This window comes from Alligator mississippiensis, chromosome 5 (genome assembly GCF_030867095.1).
Source record: "Alligator mississippiensis isolate rAllMis1 chromosome 5, rAllMis1, whole genome shotgun sequence".
Taxonomy (NCBI): domain Eukaryota; kingdom Metazoa; phylum Chordata; order Crocodylia; family Alligatoridae; genus Alligator; species Alligator mississippiensis.
The window spans coordinates 182140381-182153735 of NC_081828.1; the positions used below are offsets into that span (position 1 = coordinate 182140381).

Consider the following 13355-nt stretch of genomic DNA (forward strand, 5'->3'; position numbering starts at 1 on the left):
GTTCAAGTTAAAAGCAGCTAGAGTTAAAAGGTGTGGGTAGTCATATTTTGTGTCGAAATGTATGTAGTCCTTGCATTTAAATGTATTTTAAATTAACTGCCCCAATGGAAATATTTTGATGTGAATATAAAAATGAATATTCTAATATTATAAAAGCCTAAGGCTGTCTGTCTGTCCACAACACTTTATTTGTGCTCTGATTGGCTGACAAACAGCCAATCAGAGTTTGAACACAAGTTCAAACAGGAGCTGGTGGTGGTGGAGCGCCACCATGATAGCGGGGAACACAGGGAATGGAGGGGTGGGGGCGAGGCCAGCACAGCCCTGCTCCCTGGAGGCAGAGGCAATGGAGCAGACAGAACAAGGGGGTAGGGCCAGCCTCACCCCCCCGCCCTGCTCCCTGCAGGTAGCAACGATGGAGAAGAGTAGGGTGGTGAGGCCACTGGAGTTGGCCTCACCCCCCTCCCTTACACCTTGAAGGTGATGGAAGCATTGGAGGAGGAGGGAGTATGGTTGGGATTGTGGTGGGCCAGTAGGGGGCGCTCCTGATTTGAGCTGCCCACCTCACTGCGCCCAACCACCTTCCAGGCTCTGAGTGCCTCCCTGGGGTGCCTCATGTCCAGCCGACCCCTTCCCTGGAGCACACCCGCTAGCCTGGGGTTCCCACTGCCACCATCCAAGGCTCTGGACTAAATTCTGGCTCTGCGCACCTTGGAAAACACAGGTCTGTTTGTCCACTTGGTACTAGACCCAATACCAGCACTTGGGGCACTTCCCCAAGTCAGGGGCTTAATAGGAAAGTCTCCCTTAGTCCACAGATCTAAGGAGCCTCCTCGGCATAATTTAGATCCACCCCTCAATAAGTCTCCCACACCGGTCACAAAGGAGAACTTTATTGATTACAGGGGGTAGGGTGAAAACAGGGTAAAAGGTAGAGCAGTGTCATAGGAATATCAGAGGAATCCCACAGAGCAAACCAGTATGGCTGAGGTAGCCTTTTGATCTCGCATCTGAGTTACTGTAAGCTAAATATCTAGTCGAATCTCGAGTAGCTTACTCACCCGCATCATCCAGAGGTGGTTGGAGTTTTCCTCTGGAGGCAGGTCACTCTTTGAGCATGCAGTTATGAGGAGAGAGCCTGTTTCAGATGGTGAAGCTCCTCTCCCAGTTTCAGATTCACCTTGATGACCGCATGGCTAATGGCTGCCTTCTTCCTGGACCGGGCCTTTAAATAACCTTTCTGACCTCAGCAGCCCGGTCCAATCGAAGCTGCCAGTGCTGGCCACTAGCCAACCAATTTAAAAAGCATCACTGGGTACCTGGGCCGGTGAGCGGGGCTTTTCCCTCCCTGTCCCCAGGTGACCAGAGAATCCACACCTGAGGCACCAGGCTTTTGTCATGTAGGCAGGGAGAAAGATCCCCCTCCCTGAGGAATTCAACACCAGCCTCTCACCCTGGCAGAGACAGATTTCTGGAGAGGGACACAGACGGTGGCATTTCTGCCACAGGGATGCCACGGGTGGGGGGTGGGGTGAGGCCACTGGCTCTGGCTTCGACCTGCCCCTCCCCACTTCTGTCATTGCTGCCTGCAGGGCCCAATGTGGGATGACATTGCAGCGATGGTGGGAGGAGCAGGCCCGATGCGGGTGTAGCTAATAGCTGGCACGTATCAGCGGCAGCAGAACAAAAGGCAAGAAATGAGCCCAGGCCTGACGTGGTGGGGGAGAAGGACCAAGCTGGAGCCAGGGGAGAAACCAGCCCACTGCGGCGGTGCAGGGGGAGCAGCGGGCCCCGCCCCATGCAGCAGTGGCTGGGGGAAGGGAGGAGCGAGCCTCCTCCCTGCCTTGGGCCTGGGCCCACTCCTCCTGGGCCCACTCTTCCCCCCCTGGGTTGCGCTGGGCCCACTGTTCCCCTTGCCATGGTGGGCCAGCTTCTCCCCACCCTCGGGCCCAGTCCTCCCTCGCATCGAGCCCAGACCCACTCTTCCCCTCCCCGCACTGCTCCTCCCCCGCCCCCCATCATTCCTGATGAGCAATTGGCTAGTAGAGATAATAATGATGAAAAAGAAATGTATTCTTTATTTTTACCTTCACATGCAAGGAATTTATTTGTCAAAGTCAGACCGACCATATAAAAGGTCAGCCTAAAATCACATATATACTATGTGATGAATATATTTATTGCATTTATATTTATTATATGTGATTAATATTGTATTATTATTATTTTTATTTTAGAATCATTATTCTTATCTATTATTAGAATTTCTGTTATTATATCACTGTGTTTAAATATGTATATTCACTGTTATGCACTGTGTATATAGTTACATATTTATTATATGTTATTAATATAATTAGTATACTTTTACCAAATTATTTCTGTATTAGAACTAATGGATTGTTGTGTTTTGGGAAAGGAAGTGTTACTGTACTGAAAAGCAATTTAGCCAGTAACTACTGCTCTGTTTTTGGTTCTTAGCTGGCTGGATGGAAGCCCAGTACACTATGCAGCTTGGGCATCAAATGAGCCCAACTTTGCAAATGCTGAAGAAAACTGTGTAGCCATACATAAAAACTCTGGTGAGTTATACAGTGACATTTTGAGATGTGTGTATGGATAAATCTTTCTTTATGTGCACGCCTCCCTTCTTTTTAGCTGCAGAAAAAGTAAATTTGGGAAAATATAACTAAAATAAAAGTTTCTTACTCTGTAGTTTAGAGCTTATGCAATGTAGGCAGTGTTGGGCATAGAAATGATTGTAACAAGTGAGATACAGGAACTGGAATGCAGAGCAACTCAATCTAGCATTAATAAATTTGCTCTGCAACAGCCCAGGGTTAAACACTAAAATCAGTGAGAGTTTTGCTATTGTGTTCAATGTGTTCAGGATTTCCCTTCAAATAAGGAACTAGAATAGGACCAGCCAAAGAACAGGGCACACAGTAGTGCTCTAATTTTCATATTGGAGTCCACATTTAATCATACGTTTTCTCAGGCAAGGCCTCTCTTTCTGTGCACAGTGAGCCATCAGCACGTGCAGTGTTGAACTATACTTCAGTTCTGTGTAATCTCCAGTCCTATTTACACTGGATTTCATCTGCCAAAAATAGCCATCAACCACAGATTACTAATAACATGGTTTTTTTACAAGCATTGAAATTGCAGAGTATTGTATGAACTTCCCATTAGACTTGATGCAGGGCATGTATCATCCCCTGAATTTGTATGCTAGAGAGTACAAACATAAGAGGGGATAGAGTTTTACCACAAATGTCAGTGTCCTCCAGTGACTTCTTTTTTATATTTTAATTCCTTCAGGTTTGTGGAATGACATCAACTGTTATTATCCAAATGCCTTTATCTGTGAAAGGCATAACACTTCCATAAACTCAACATTTGCTCCTACAGAGCCATCCCCTCCAGGCGGATGTCTTGAAGATTGGCTTTTGTTTAAAAATAAGGTACAGTACCAAATACCATACTACTGTATATTAGGAATTGAACATAGAACAAATAAATACACTCTTCCTTTTCAGATATCTTTGGATAATCCAAAATTGTATTCTGATAGGCCAAGGGTTGACAACCTGGAGACCACAGGTTGGATCTGGCATGGGAAGGTGAAGTTTGCAGTGGCAGGGATTGGCAACACATGGCAGTGGGGTCACCTTCTATGCCCTGTACCAACTCTACACAGCATCCTCTGCACAGCATCCAGCTACCCCAGTCCTCTCTGCTCCATGCTGAGCGCTATTCTCTTGCGCCATTACTGCAACCTACACTTACCCTTGCAGCTATATGCAGCGCTATCCATCAGCACTGGTGACAGAAATTGGTAGCACTTGGTGGAGACAGTAAGCTGTGGCTGCAGTTGCGGGGTGTGAGAGCAGCCCTTGGCATAGAGCATGGAGGCTGGGGCACTGCAGAGGGAATTGTCAGGACAGGGTGACAGTTGGGTCATAAACTGTGGCCTGCCATTCTGAACAGTTCCTGACCCCTGTGATGGGCTGATTAGGCCAGTTTGATAATATGCCCATGTTTAACTCTCCTGAAAAGTTCACCTGGTAGTTACCAGTTTCAAATGATTTCCATGCAGGAGGGGTCATTGTTGGTATTAATATGTTAATAGATGAACTCTTACTACTTTTTTAAGCTTACTTTTGCCGTAGAAAAATATTGATCAGCTGAAATTGCCAGATGTAGGCCTGAATGGCATGTGTAAGATCAGACCTCTAAGCTGAAGTGAATTAGAATGAATACGTTATTGATATTTATTTCTGAACAATATACATCCCATTACATTCCTTTTCCCAATGCAGAATGGCTTCATGTGAGACTGCCCACTGATGCACATAAGGGAAATGTTCAAATACCAGTACTTTTTTATCTTTACTTGTACATTAGTCTGCTCATTCTCTGACAGTTATTAGTAGCTCGCTGAACAGAGAGTGAACAGAAGAGGTCAGCACCGTGAACATTTATTATACCATTATTAGCAGCAGCAAGGCTGTGTAAGTACAACATGTTCTGGCAGTGGTAGATCTATATGAATAAACTAGTATATTTCTATAAATAAAAGAGCTGCAATATCAGAAAGGGGCTTTTCTACTAATTTTGAGAGCTCAAAAATGATGTTTTGATTTTCATTGTAGTTTATATGTGGGATTTGTTCCCTTCCTGCCCATCCCCCAAGAAATCGTTTTATAATTACACTTTTTGCTGTTTATTTGGTAATATTTTGTTTTACTCAAAACCTTGAAGTGGTCAGAACACACTTTCCTGCCAATTCTATTATTGTTGAAGCTGTGAGTACTAGAAGACTTTTTAAAGTTTTTCATTCCTGATTTCTTGTGGGAAAATGTATACTGAATATGTCATTTTAAAAATTGTTCTGATTTAAAATATTTCCAATTAACACTTAGAAAATTCAGAGCTGAATTTTTCAAATCTGTGCTATTATTAATACAAGTCCAGCATAACAAATCCTAGCCTCAATAAAAGAACAATCTTAGACTTTTCCATTGAGCAGCTGAATATGCAAAGATTTCTCAACCCTAGATTCAGAGCAACCTTTTGGGTAAGCCCATGTAAATATATACCATATGTTGAAATTCCTTGCATAAGAGATCTACTGGTTGGTTAATTGTTGGTTTCCTTCATGATCTAGTCAAATGTATAGTGACTTGTGAACTCTGGTGATGAACTAATCTCTTTCATTAGCTTGGCAAAAACAGAAAGAGACCTATCAACCCTATGTACAGGTCAATCTCTGGGTAGGCAGAAGTTCAAGACAGATAAAAACCAGGTTACTGGGGGAAAGCTCTACAAGTGCCATCAAAAGAAAGACCTTTATTGGCAGCTTCTTTTTTGGTTCTCTGGCTCATGTCAGTTCTTAACCTCTCCCAGGTTTTCTTTTACCTTATACAAATTTCTGATTCCCTTTTTTCATAGTGCTACAAGTTTTTTGGCTCCAGATATGAGGACAGAGTAAATTGGTTTGTTGCACAGAAAACTTGTATGAACTTTGGAGGAAACCTGGCTTCCATACCTAATGAACAAGTGCAAGGTACAGTACATAAACACTTTCTGTATTAGGTGAAACATCAGTAGTGGTTTCTGAAATGAAAAGATTATATAGATTGTTAGATTCTTTCACTTGACATAGATCAGGGGTGGGCAAAATGCGGCCTGGGGGCTGGATCCGGCCAGCCAGGCCATTCTACCTGGCCCACAGGGCCCCTACAAAATTTAGAAAATTAATATTAATCTGCCCTGGGCTGCCTGTCATGCAGCTCTTGATGGCTTACCAAGACTCAGTAAGCGGCCCCCTGCCCAAAATAATTGCCCGCTCCTGACATAGATTCTGTCACTTACATTCTTTATATATTTTATAATCATACAAAGGTGATTATAAAACAAGTGCCTTCCTCCTATGATTATGTATAGGAGGTAGGCACCAAGGTATGATAATAAAACACATAAAGAAGTTAAGTAAAATAATTAATGCACCATTATTTCGATGAATATATTTTTCATAATGTACTTGCTTGTATGGATTATTGTCTATTTATAAAATTTAATAGCTTTTTTGACAGTCTCAGGGATGCCAATCTTTGCCAGATCACTGCAATCATACTGGCAGACCTAAAGACTGTTTCCCCCGTTCCCATTTGGTTTTGATTTAGTTATCAGAGCTGTGCAGGATAGGAAATAAGTAATATATCCTAAGCTGGTATTCAGAGTGTGGATCAAAGCAACGCAGAACACAGGAAGAACCTGAGATTTGCTCCTGTCAGCAGTAGAAGATACATTATCTTCCCAACTCTGCCCCTTTTCTAGATGATTATCCATATGAAGCAAGTTCAGCACTAGCAATGGCAGATTACCAATTATGTGCACCCTGCCCATGTCTTCAAAACTTCTGCTGAGAATTTACAAGAACATTAAACCCTACAGTCAGCCAGCTCCTCTCAAAGGTCAAAGGCAGTAAACTTATTGTTATCATTCTCTATACTTGTCTGTCTTTTATCAGGAAAATGCTTAATTGTGCCCATTTAGGCAGTTTACTAAGATTTTCCCAAGTTTTTAGTCCCAGAGATCATTGTTTCTGTGTCTCTGTTCAGCTGTGAGCTGCCTTTTTTCTTTTAGTTGGCTGTGTGGAATTCTGTCAGCTTTTAATTTTCTCCATTCTGAATGGCACCAAAACCCACTAACTCCCAGGTCCTATTCCACCTCTCAGCCCTTTAAGCCAGTATATCTAAGTCTAAGTGTGATCCTATGCCATCTTGTTTAGGATGTAGGCACTCCAGGAACTCAGGAAGCCATGGCTTCTGGCTCCAGGTGACACACTGTATATGTATTTCATCCATTGACTCTCTAAACTTCCTCTTCCTTTGTTTAGTTTACGGTGAAGTTAATGCTGTTGCTGATGGCAGTCTGGCAAAAGATTCTGGTTGACATCTCCCCTCTTAGCCAGTTAGAACAGTTGGATTCCAGCATGACAGAGACATGTTAGGCTGTACTAAAACCGACCAGTGAGAAAATGGAGACCTCTGTGCCTTCCCAGACTAGAATATCATAAGCCTATGACTGGTTGGTAGAGGCACATATCATATCTGCCCATTGCTTGAATGGCATAGGTCTGTGCCTCTATAGGGCAGAATAGAATTTACTTTTGGCAGTCCACTCACTGCCCATTGAAAAAATGGAAGAACTGTGCGCCTCCCAGCTGGAATATGCTTGTTTTCCTGAACAACATGCATCATTCTGGGATGAGTGGAGACTAAATCCTTACACATGTCAATCCAAGTGTCTTTTGTCCTGGAAAAGGCAAAGTCCAAGTGGAGATCAAAGAGAGGCAGCTGTAGAAACATCTTCTTTCTCAATCTGCACCTAAGTGCCTAGAAGTCAAGCAGCCAGTAGCCACCTGCAATGCTATCCACTCAATTTGTTTCATTCTTTTTCTTCTTCATCTACATTTCATCCTCCCATATATTTCAACCTCATTTTACCCGGTCATCTCTTTTTCCTCCCTGATATGCCTACATGTTAATTCCTGGGTTCTTTCTGCATGCACACAATGACCAGCAATAACTGGTTATAGATATACAGCATTTCAAATACTGCTACCCCCTCTCTAATGCAAACATACTACACACGCGCACACACACACACACACACACTAGCAGTAGTCTCGCCCAGGCAACTCTGGATAATGAATAAAGGCTGTCACACAACTTGATATGCATTCACCCATACCCACAGCTTCTCATTCATAATCATACTAACTGTATGAGGTTGAATAATTTACCCATTGTAGGTAAATGTGCCTCAGAGCTTTTTGCCTTCCAACTCACATATAGACAGAGACTTCTGTCTGTTGGTGACTACATCCTTATCTACAAATACCTATTAGATGTTTTGTTCTTTTAGGATAAAAAGAAAAACATAGTCTTTCGTTGTTTTTGTGCTGCTATGGAAATTTTTATGTCAGAGCAAAGGCCAAGTAAGTAGACTCCCATACCCCATGTTGTGCCACAATTGCCCAAAGTTTGTGCCTGCAACAACAGTGGTATCAATTTGTGTCACTGTTTAGCAGTAGATGTTTACTTTAAGGTGAGAGGGCACCAACAGCCTGGAGCTACCCACACTGTTCAACGTCCCTGGACAGTGTGCCAGGAGCTTAAAAAGCCTGATCCTGCACACCCCAGGAATTCCCAAAAAGGATCTGTCCCCTCAAGCCCTGGGAGGATCTGCTTGGCTTTCCAAGTTTACTGAGAGGCACCCTGGAGAACCTGGCAGCACACTTCTGTAAACAGGGAAACCCTGACTTGTCTACTTACCAAGACTGGTTGCAACTGGAGTTTTATCAGCCCTCCAGAGAAAGTAAGACATGTGGTTATGAACGTAATCCAGGAAGGGAGAAAAACTAACTTGGACCACAAGACTCACTGGGGAGGAAGTTTCCCAAGCTTGGAAATTGTGAGCAAGGAAAGTTCATCTTTCTTGTTTGTTTATACTGTGGTTGTGCCCCACCTACCAGCCCCAATTGCATCCATGACCCCTGTTAAATTTAGTTTACTTTGGTCCCATAATTCATAGCATATCATCATGTAAAAATTAGATATATAGAGATTAAATTCAGGTAAATAGCAACAGGGGTGTAGGTTCTAGCCGTGTTGGTCTAAGGACATAGGCAGACAAGGTTCCTTGGGTGAATCTGACATCTTTTATTAGACCAACCCAAATAGTTGGAAAATAATTATTAAGCAAGCTTTTGGGTTCAAAAACCCTTCATCAGGCTAAGGAAGTTTCACCAGTTGGTGTGTGCTCTTCCTGGATGGAATGAAAAGTAAAGAAGCCAGAGGCTGGGCTGGTATGCATATAAGACAGGCAGTCAATGAAAATGTAGATTGAGCAGTCAATGGGTGAGAGACAGGCTGGGGGGGAGGGGGGGGCGGCGGGCGGAGAGAGAGAAGAGGGATGAAAGTGGAGAGATACCTGGGGAGTCAGATGTCAGGCAGGTTATAATGTAACATAAATCCAATGTCTATGTTTAGTCCATGATTTTTAGTATCCAGGAGGTTGATGAAGTGGAGTTCATAGGCTCGTCTCTGGGAAGTGTTGTGTAAGTTTCCTTTGAGGATCAGGACTGAGAGATTGGAGAGAGAGTGGTTTTCTTGTGAGAAATGTGCCCCCACAGGTCACTGCGTATTTCTGTCTTCTACCATCCAGGAAGAGCATGCGCCAACTGCTGAAACTTCCTTAGCCTGACAAAGGGTTTTTGAACCCGAAAGCTTGCTTAATAATTATTTTCCAACTATTTGGGTTGGTCTAATAAAAGATATCAGATTCACCCAAAGAACCTTGTCTGCTCTGGTGAATAGCAACACAGTCAAGCAAGAGCTGATAGTTTTGAAAGAGCTTGAAACCTGTTGTCCTGCTTTTTTGTTAACCTATATTTCTTTAGCTTTCTTTTACCTTACAAGGTTCTTTGGCTGAATGTGATATCTTTTACTAGACCAACTTAAATAGCTGGAAAACCTGTACCCTTTTACCTTACAAATCATTTCCTGAGCAAGGGCTTGGGTTACTGGTTCTGGCATAATTTTGCTTTGCCAGATATGAATCTACAAATAATAAAAATTGTATTCACAAGATCATTTAAAAATACATGATTGAGTAAGGTTAATTTGTTTGTATTTTTAACTGTGTCCTTTTCTGCACATACCAAATCTTTGCTGCTAAAAAGAAGGCATGGTCAACTTCCTTTCTTATAAATATTATCTTTGTTCCAGCTTTCCTCACTTGCAACTTAAAAGATGCTTCAAGTGATAGCTGGATTGGTTTGAGTAACAGAAACAAGGGACGCATCTCTCTTTGGAAGGATGGAAGTGATGTCTCTTATACAAACTGGGATGCAGAAGATAGAATGCATAGTGCATTTGGATTTCAATATCCGGTAAACTTTAATTACAGATTATCATCCAAAGGAATTGGAGAGGTCACTGGGCACATCTATACAAGATGCTATTGCACAGCATAGCTCGTTGCTACCGTGCAGTATCATTGGTGGGTAGTAACCATAACAGCAACCATACTGTGCAGTAGTAATGAGCTACTGTGCAATAGAATAAAAAAGCCCATGCAGGGATGGTACTGAGCAGTAATGCCAGTTATTGTGCAGTCATTTAGTACTTGGTTAAGCAAGTACTAAATGACTGTGCAGTAACAACTCCACAGTCCACCACTCATGTAGATGTGGCCACTGAGTCTTTCAATAAACTGCTCAAATTACTTCTTATATAGTTTCCCTCTTTCTCTGCAACATTCATTTTCTTGCAGTTGGGTGCAGATCTGTAATATTTCATGATCCAGCTTCTTCTAGAAAAGAGTTTAAGTAGCTCAAGAGATGAGTATTGCATTAATGCAGTTTTGTAATGACATTCCAAAATGCTGTAGGTTCAGTGGGCTGCCCAGAGCCACAGGTACAACAGAAAATTATTTCCTTTTTATTTGGAGAATATTTTTGATGCATTACTGAAATGTTTGGAGGGAGATTAAGAGTAAGAGTATGAAAGAGTTTTAAATATTTTCTGCATTTTTCCCTTCCAGTTTTTTTTTTTTGAGTTGAGCCTGGCTTATAAAAGGGCAATAAATATTTTTAGAGCAGTGAGCAGGCCTTGTCAGTCTTCACCAGTATTGGAAGAAATTAGAAACTGGCAAGGACACTAATTTATATATGTTGGGCTAACCCTTATCAAAAAACATCTTGTATAACTGTTGACTTTTAAACTAAAAGCCAAGTAGAAGAACAGAAGAACATGAAAACTGCCATTTACTGGGTATAATTTGGGTTATTTTTGCCCATGTGCATCACTTACCTACATTGAATTCCATCTTCCATTTAGCCGCTTATTTGCTCAATAGCACTAGATCCTTCTGTAGTTATTCACAATTTACCTTGGTCTTAACCACTTTGAGTAATTTTGTGTCATCTCTTCATAAATTTGCACAAGCATACACTGAATCGCATACACCTAATATATTTTTACCCCAGTTCCTCCATGCATTCAAAAATTTTCATGAAACAAATTTAATCATTTCAAACTACTCCACTCCCAGTTTTTTCAACATGCACACCCACTCACCTAATCCATTCCACCTTTGTTCACTCTTTCATTGTCCTAGGTATGCAAGCAGACATAGTTTAACGAACCCACAAGTTTAACAATTTTTCCAGGGACTATCTAGTTATATGTCATATCATGTAAATCAGGATTGATACCTTAATCATATCCACCTGGTGGAGAACTGCTGCCCCTCCTCAGGAAGTAGTCCCCACTTATTGTTGAGACTCTACTGCCTGCCCTTAGGATGAGGTTAAGGAGCTGGGGACAAGGATCATTGAGCCAGGGCATCAATCATCTTACTCATCTTCTTTAGGAGATAGTGGGTACATCTACGTGAGATGCTTTACTGCACCATTACCTAGTTTACAAAGCAGTAAGCACATGTGTCTACACCTGTGTGTGCTTACTACGCAGTAAAAATCCCTAATCGCGAGGTAACAAATTTAAGCGCAATTAGTAACTGCAGTAACATACATGTAGATGCAACTCAGCAGCAAATTTGCTGCCAGGTCTGTCCAGCCACTAGGGGGCTGGCTTGAGGCCAGCCCCAGGGCTCCTGGCTGGGAGCCTCTCCTGCTCCAGGGCTGGGCTGGCTCACTGGCAGCCTGTGCCTGCAGGCTATAAAAGCCTGCAGCCATTTTGTGCCTTGGGGGATACATCACAGGCAGCCTGAGGGCAGTCCAAGTCTTATGTGCCCCCCTGGGCAGGCTACAGCTGAGCTGTTCCTGACTTCCTGGAGTCCTTTGTTTTTGCATGACCCTGCACAGCTTTGTGGCTGCCAGGGCACTGCTGCCAGGCAGGTGGGTGTAGAAGATCTGGTGCAGGCTGTTCCAGCCCCTGGCCAGCCTGTCAGTACCCCAGGGCTGCCTGCAGACTGGTCTTGGCAACAGAGCCAGGACCACCTGCCTACTGCACACCCCAGCAGCCTGCTCTGTACCTGCAGCTACTTCGGGGCATAGCCTCTGCTATGTAGCTGCCAGTCCCTTGCCGTGCCCCTGCACTTAGCATTGCTGGCAGCTGCCCAGAATGGCAGCAGAGGGACAGCTGCGAGGAGGCTTAGACAGTCAGTCCAGGACCTACGATGGCCTTCTCCCCATCCAGGCCCACCTCAACCCGGGTGCACACACCCATGCCCTCCACCCAGGGCTCTAACCGGATCCAGGAGGAGATTAATGACCTTGTGGTGCCCAGTGTCTTGGACGGCCAAAGCTGACTCAAGGTGATTCAATAATTACTCGTTCGTCGGGGCGGGCTGGTGAATAGAGAGGCCGAGAAAGCTTTATAGTTGTAAAACTTTACTTACGTTGCTTGCTGTTGCGACGAAAACAGTCCGGTCGTCTGAACAACTACGTTAGTTGTTCCAGCTGGCAGGGCTCAGGCCAGCACGTCCGTCTACAAATCGGGCCGACAGGGAAAAGGATACATCTGGGATTGCGCTTGGCGACAGGGAGAAGAATCGATAGGTGATCAGTCTATCGATCAGCTCAGCCACGAGTCAGATCTCTTCAGAAGCACTCTGCAGCGTGCTCAAAGTTCTCCGACTTGGGCGGAAGTCACGCTAATTTTTAAACAGCTAGCAAGCCAATTACCAGCCGCCACGTGTGCATAATTTAGAACTAGCCAATAGCGGGACACAAATTTACATTCGAATAGTGGGAACTCTCTTGCACCGGGGGTTTTCTGCAGCAACAGAAAGCCTTTACTTTGCAAGAGACTCTCATGTGGCAGGAAAATTCCACCGTGCCGAGGCACCAAAATCACTGGGTTGTGACATGCCCCCTTGCCGACGGCACAACTGGAATTTTAGACACATGAGCACATCATACGGCATCTTTGTTTCAGGACTTACTGACCTGGCAAAGCTTTAACAACCAATATATATATATACAAACAACTTGATAGACCGGTCTTTTCAACAAGTTACAAAATACAACAATTTTGAACATATAACAACAACTGTTGATCATCGTCTGATTGGAGAATGTCTGCTTGGGATTTTCCTCGTCTGGTAGTCAGTCCGTCCTCTCCTATTAACAGACAATGTCAATAAAATACCTAATAAAATGAGAGTAAATAGTGTTATAGCCAGTCCTGAGCAAATGAACGTTCCCCGTCTCAGTGTCTCCTTCATAATCATCACTGTATTAACTTGAATGAACTGCAATCTGGAGCTTGATAAATTTCATACTCGGGCAGTTGTGAATTACTACTTTTCTTAGG

At 43.4% G+C, this 13355-nt stretch overlaps 1 protein-coding gene across 1 annotated transcript in view; it reads left to right on the forward strand.

Moving 5' to 3' along the window:
- LOC102567778 (macrophage mannose receptor 1) overlaps positions 1-13355 on the forward strand; it is a 96127-nt gene that overhangs the window by 45974 nt on the left and 36798 nt on the right. The window contains exons 19-22 of the mRNA XM_059729057.1: positions 2482-2582; positions 3322-3464; positions 5455-5569; positions 9801-9964. Coding sequence (XP_059585040.1) covers positions 2482-2582; positions 3322-3464; positions 5455-5569; positions 9801-9964 — 523 coding nt within the window. The remainder of the gene's footprint in view (positions 1-2481; positions 2583-3321; positions 3465-5454; positions 5570-9800; positions 9965-13355) is intronic.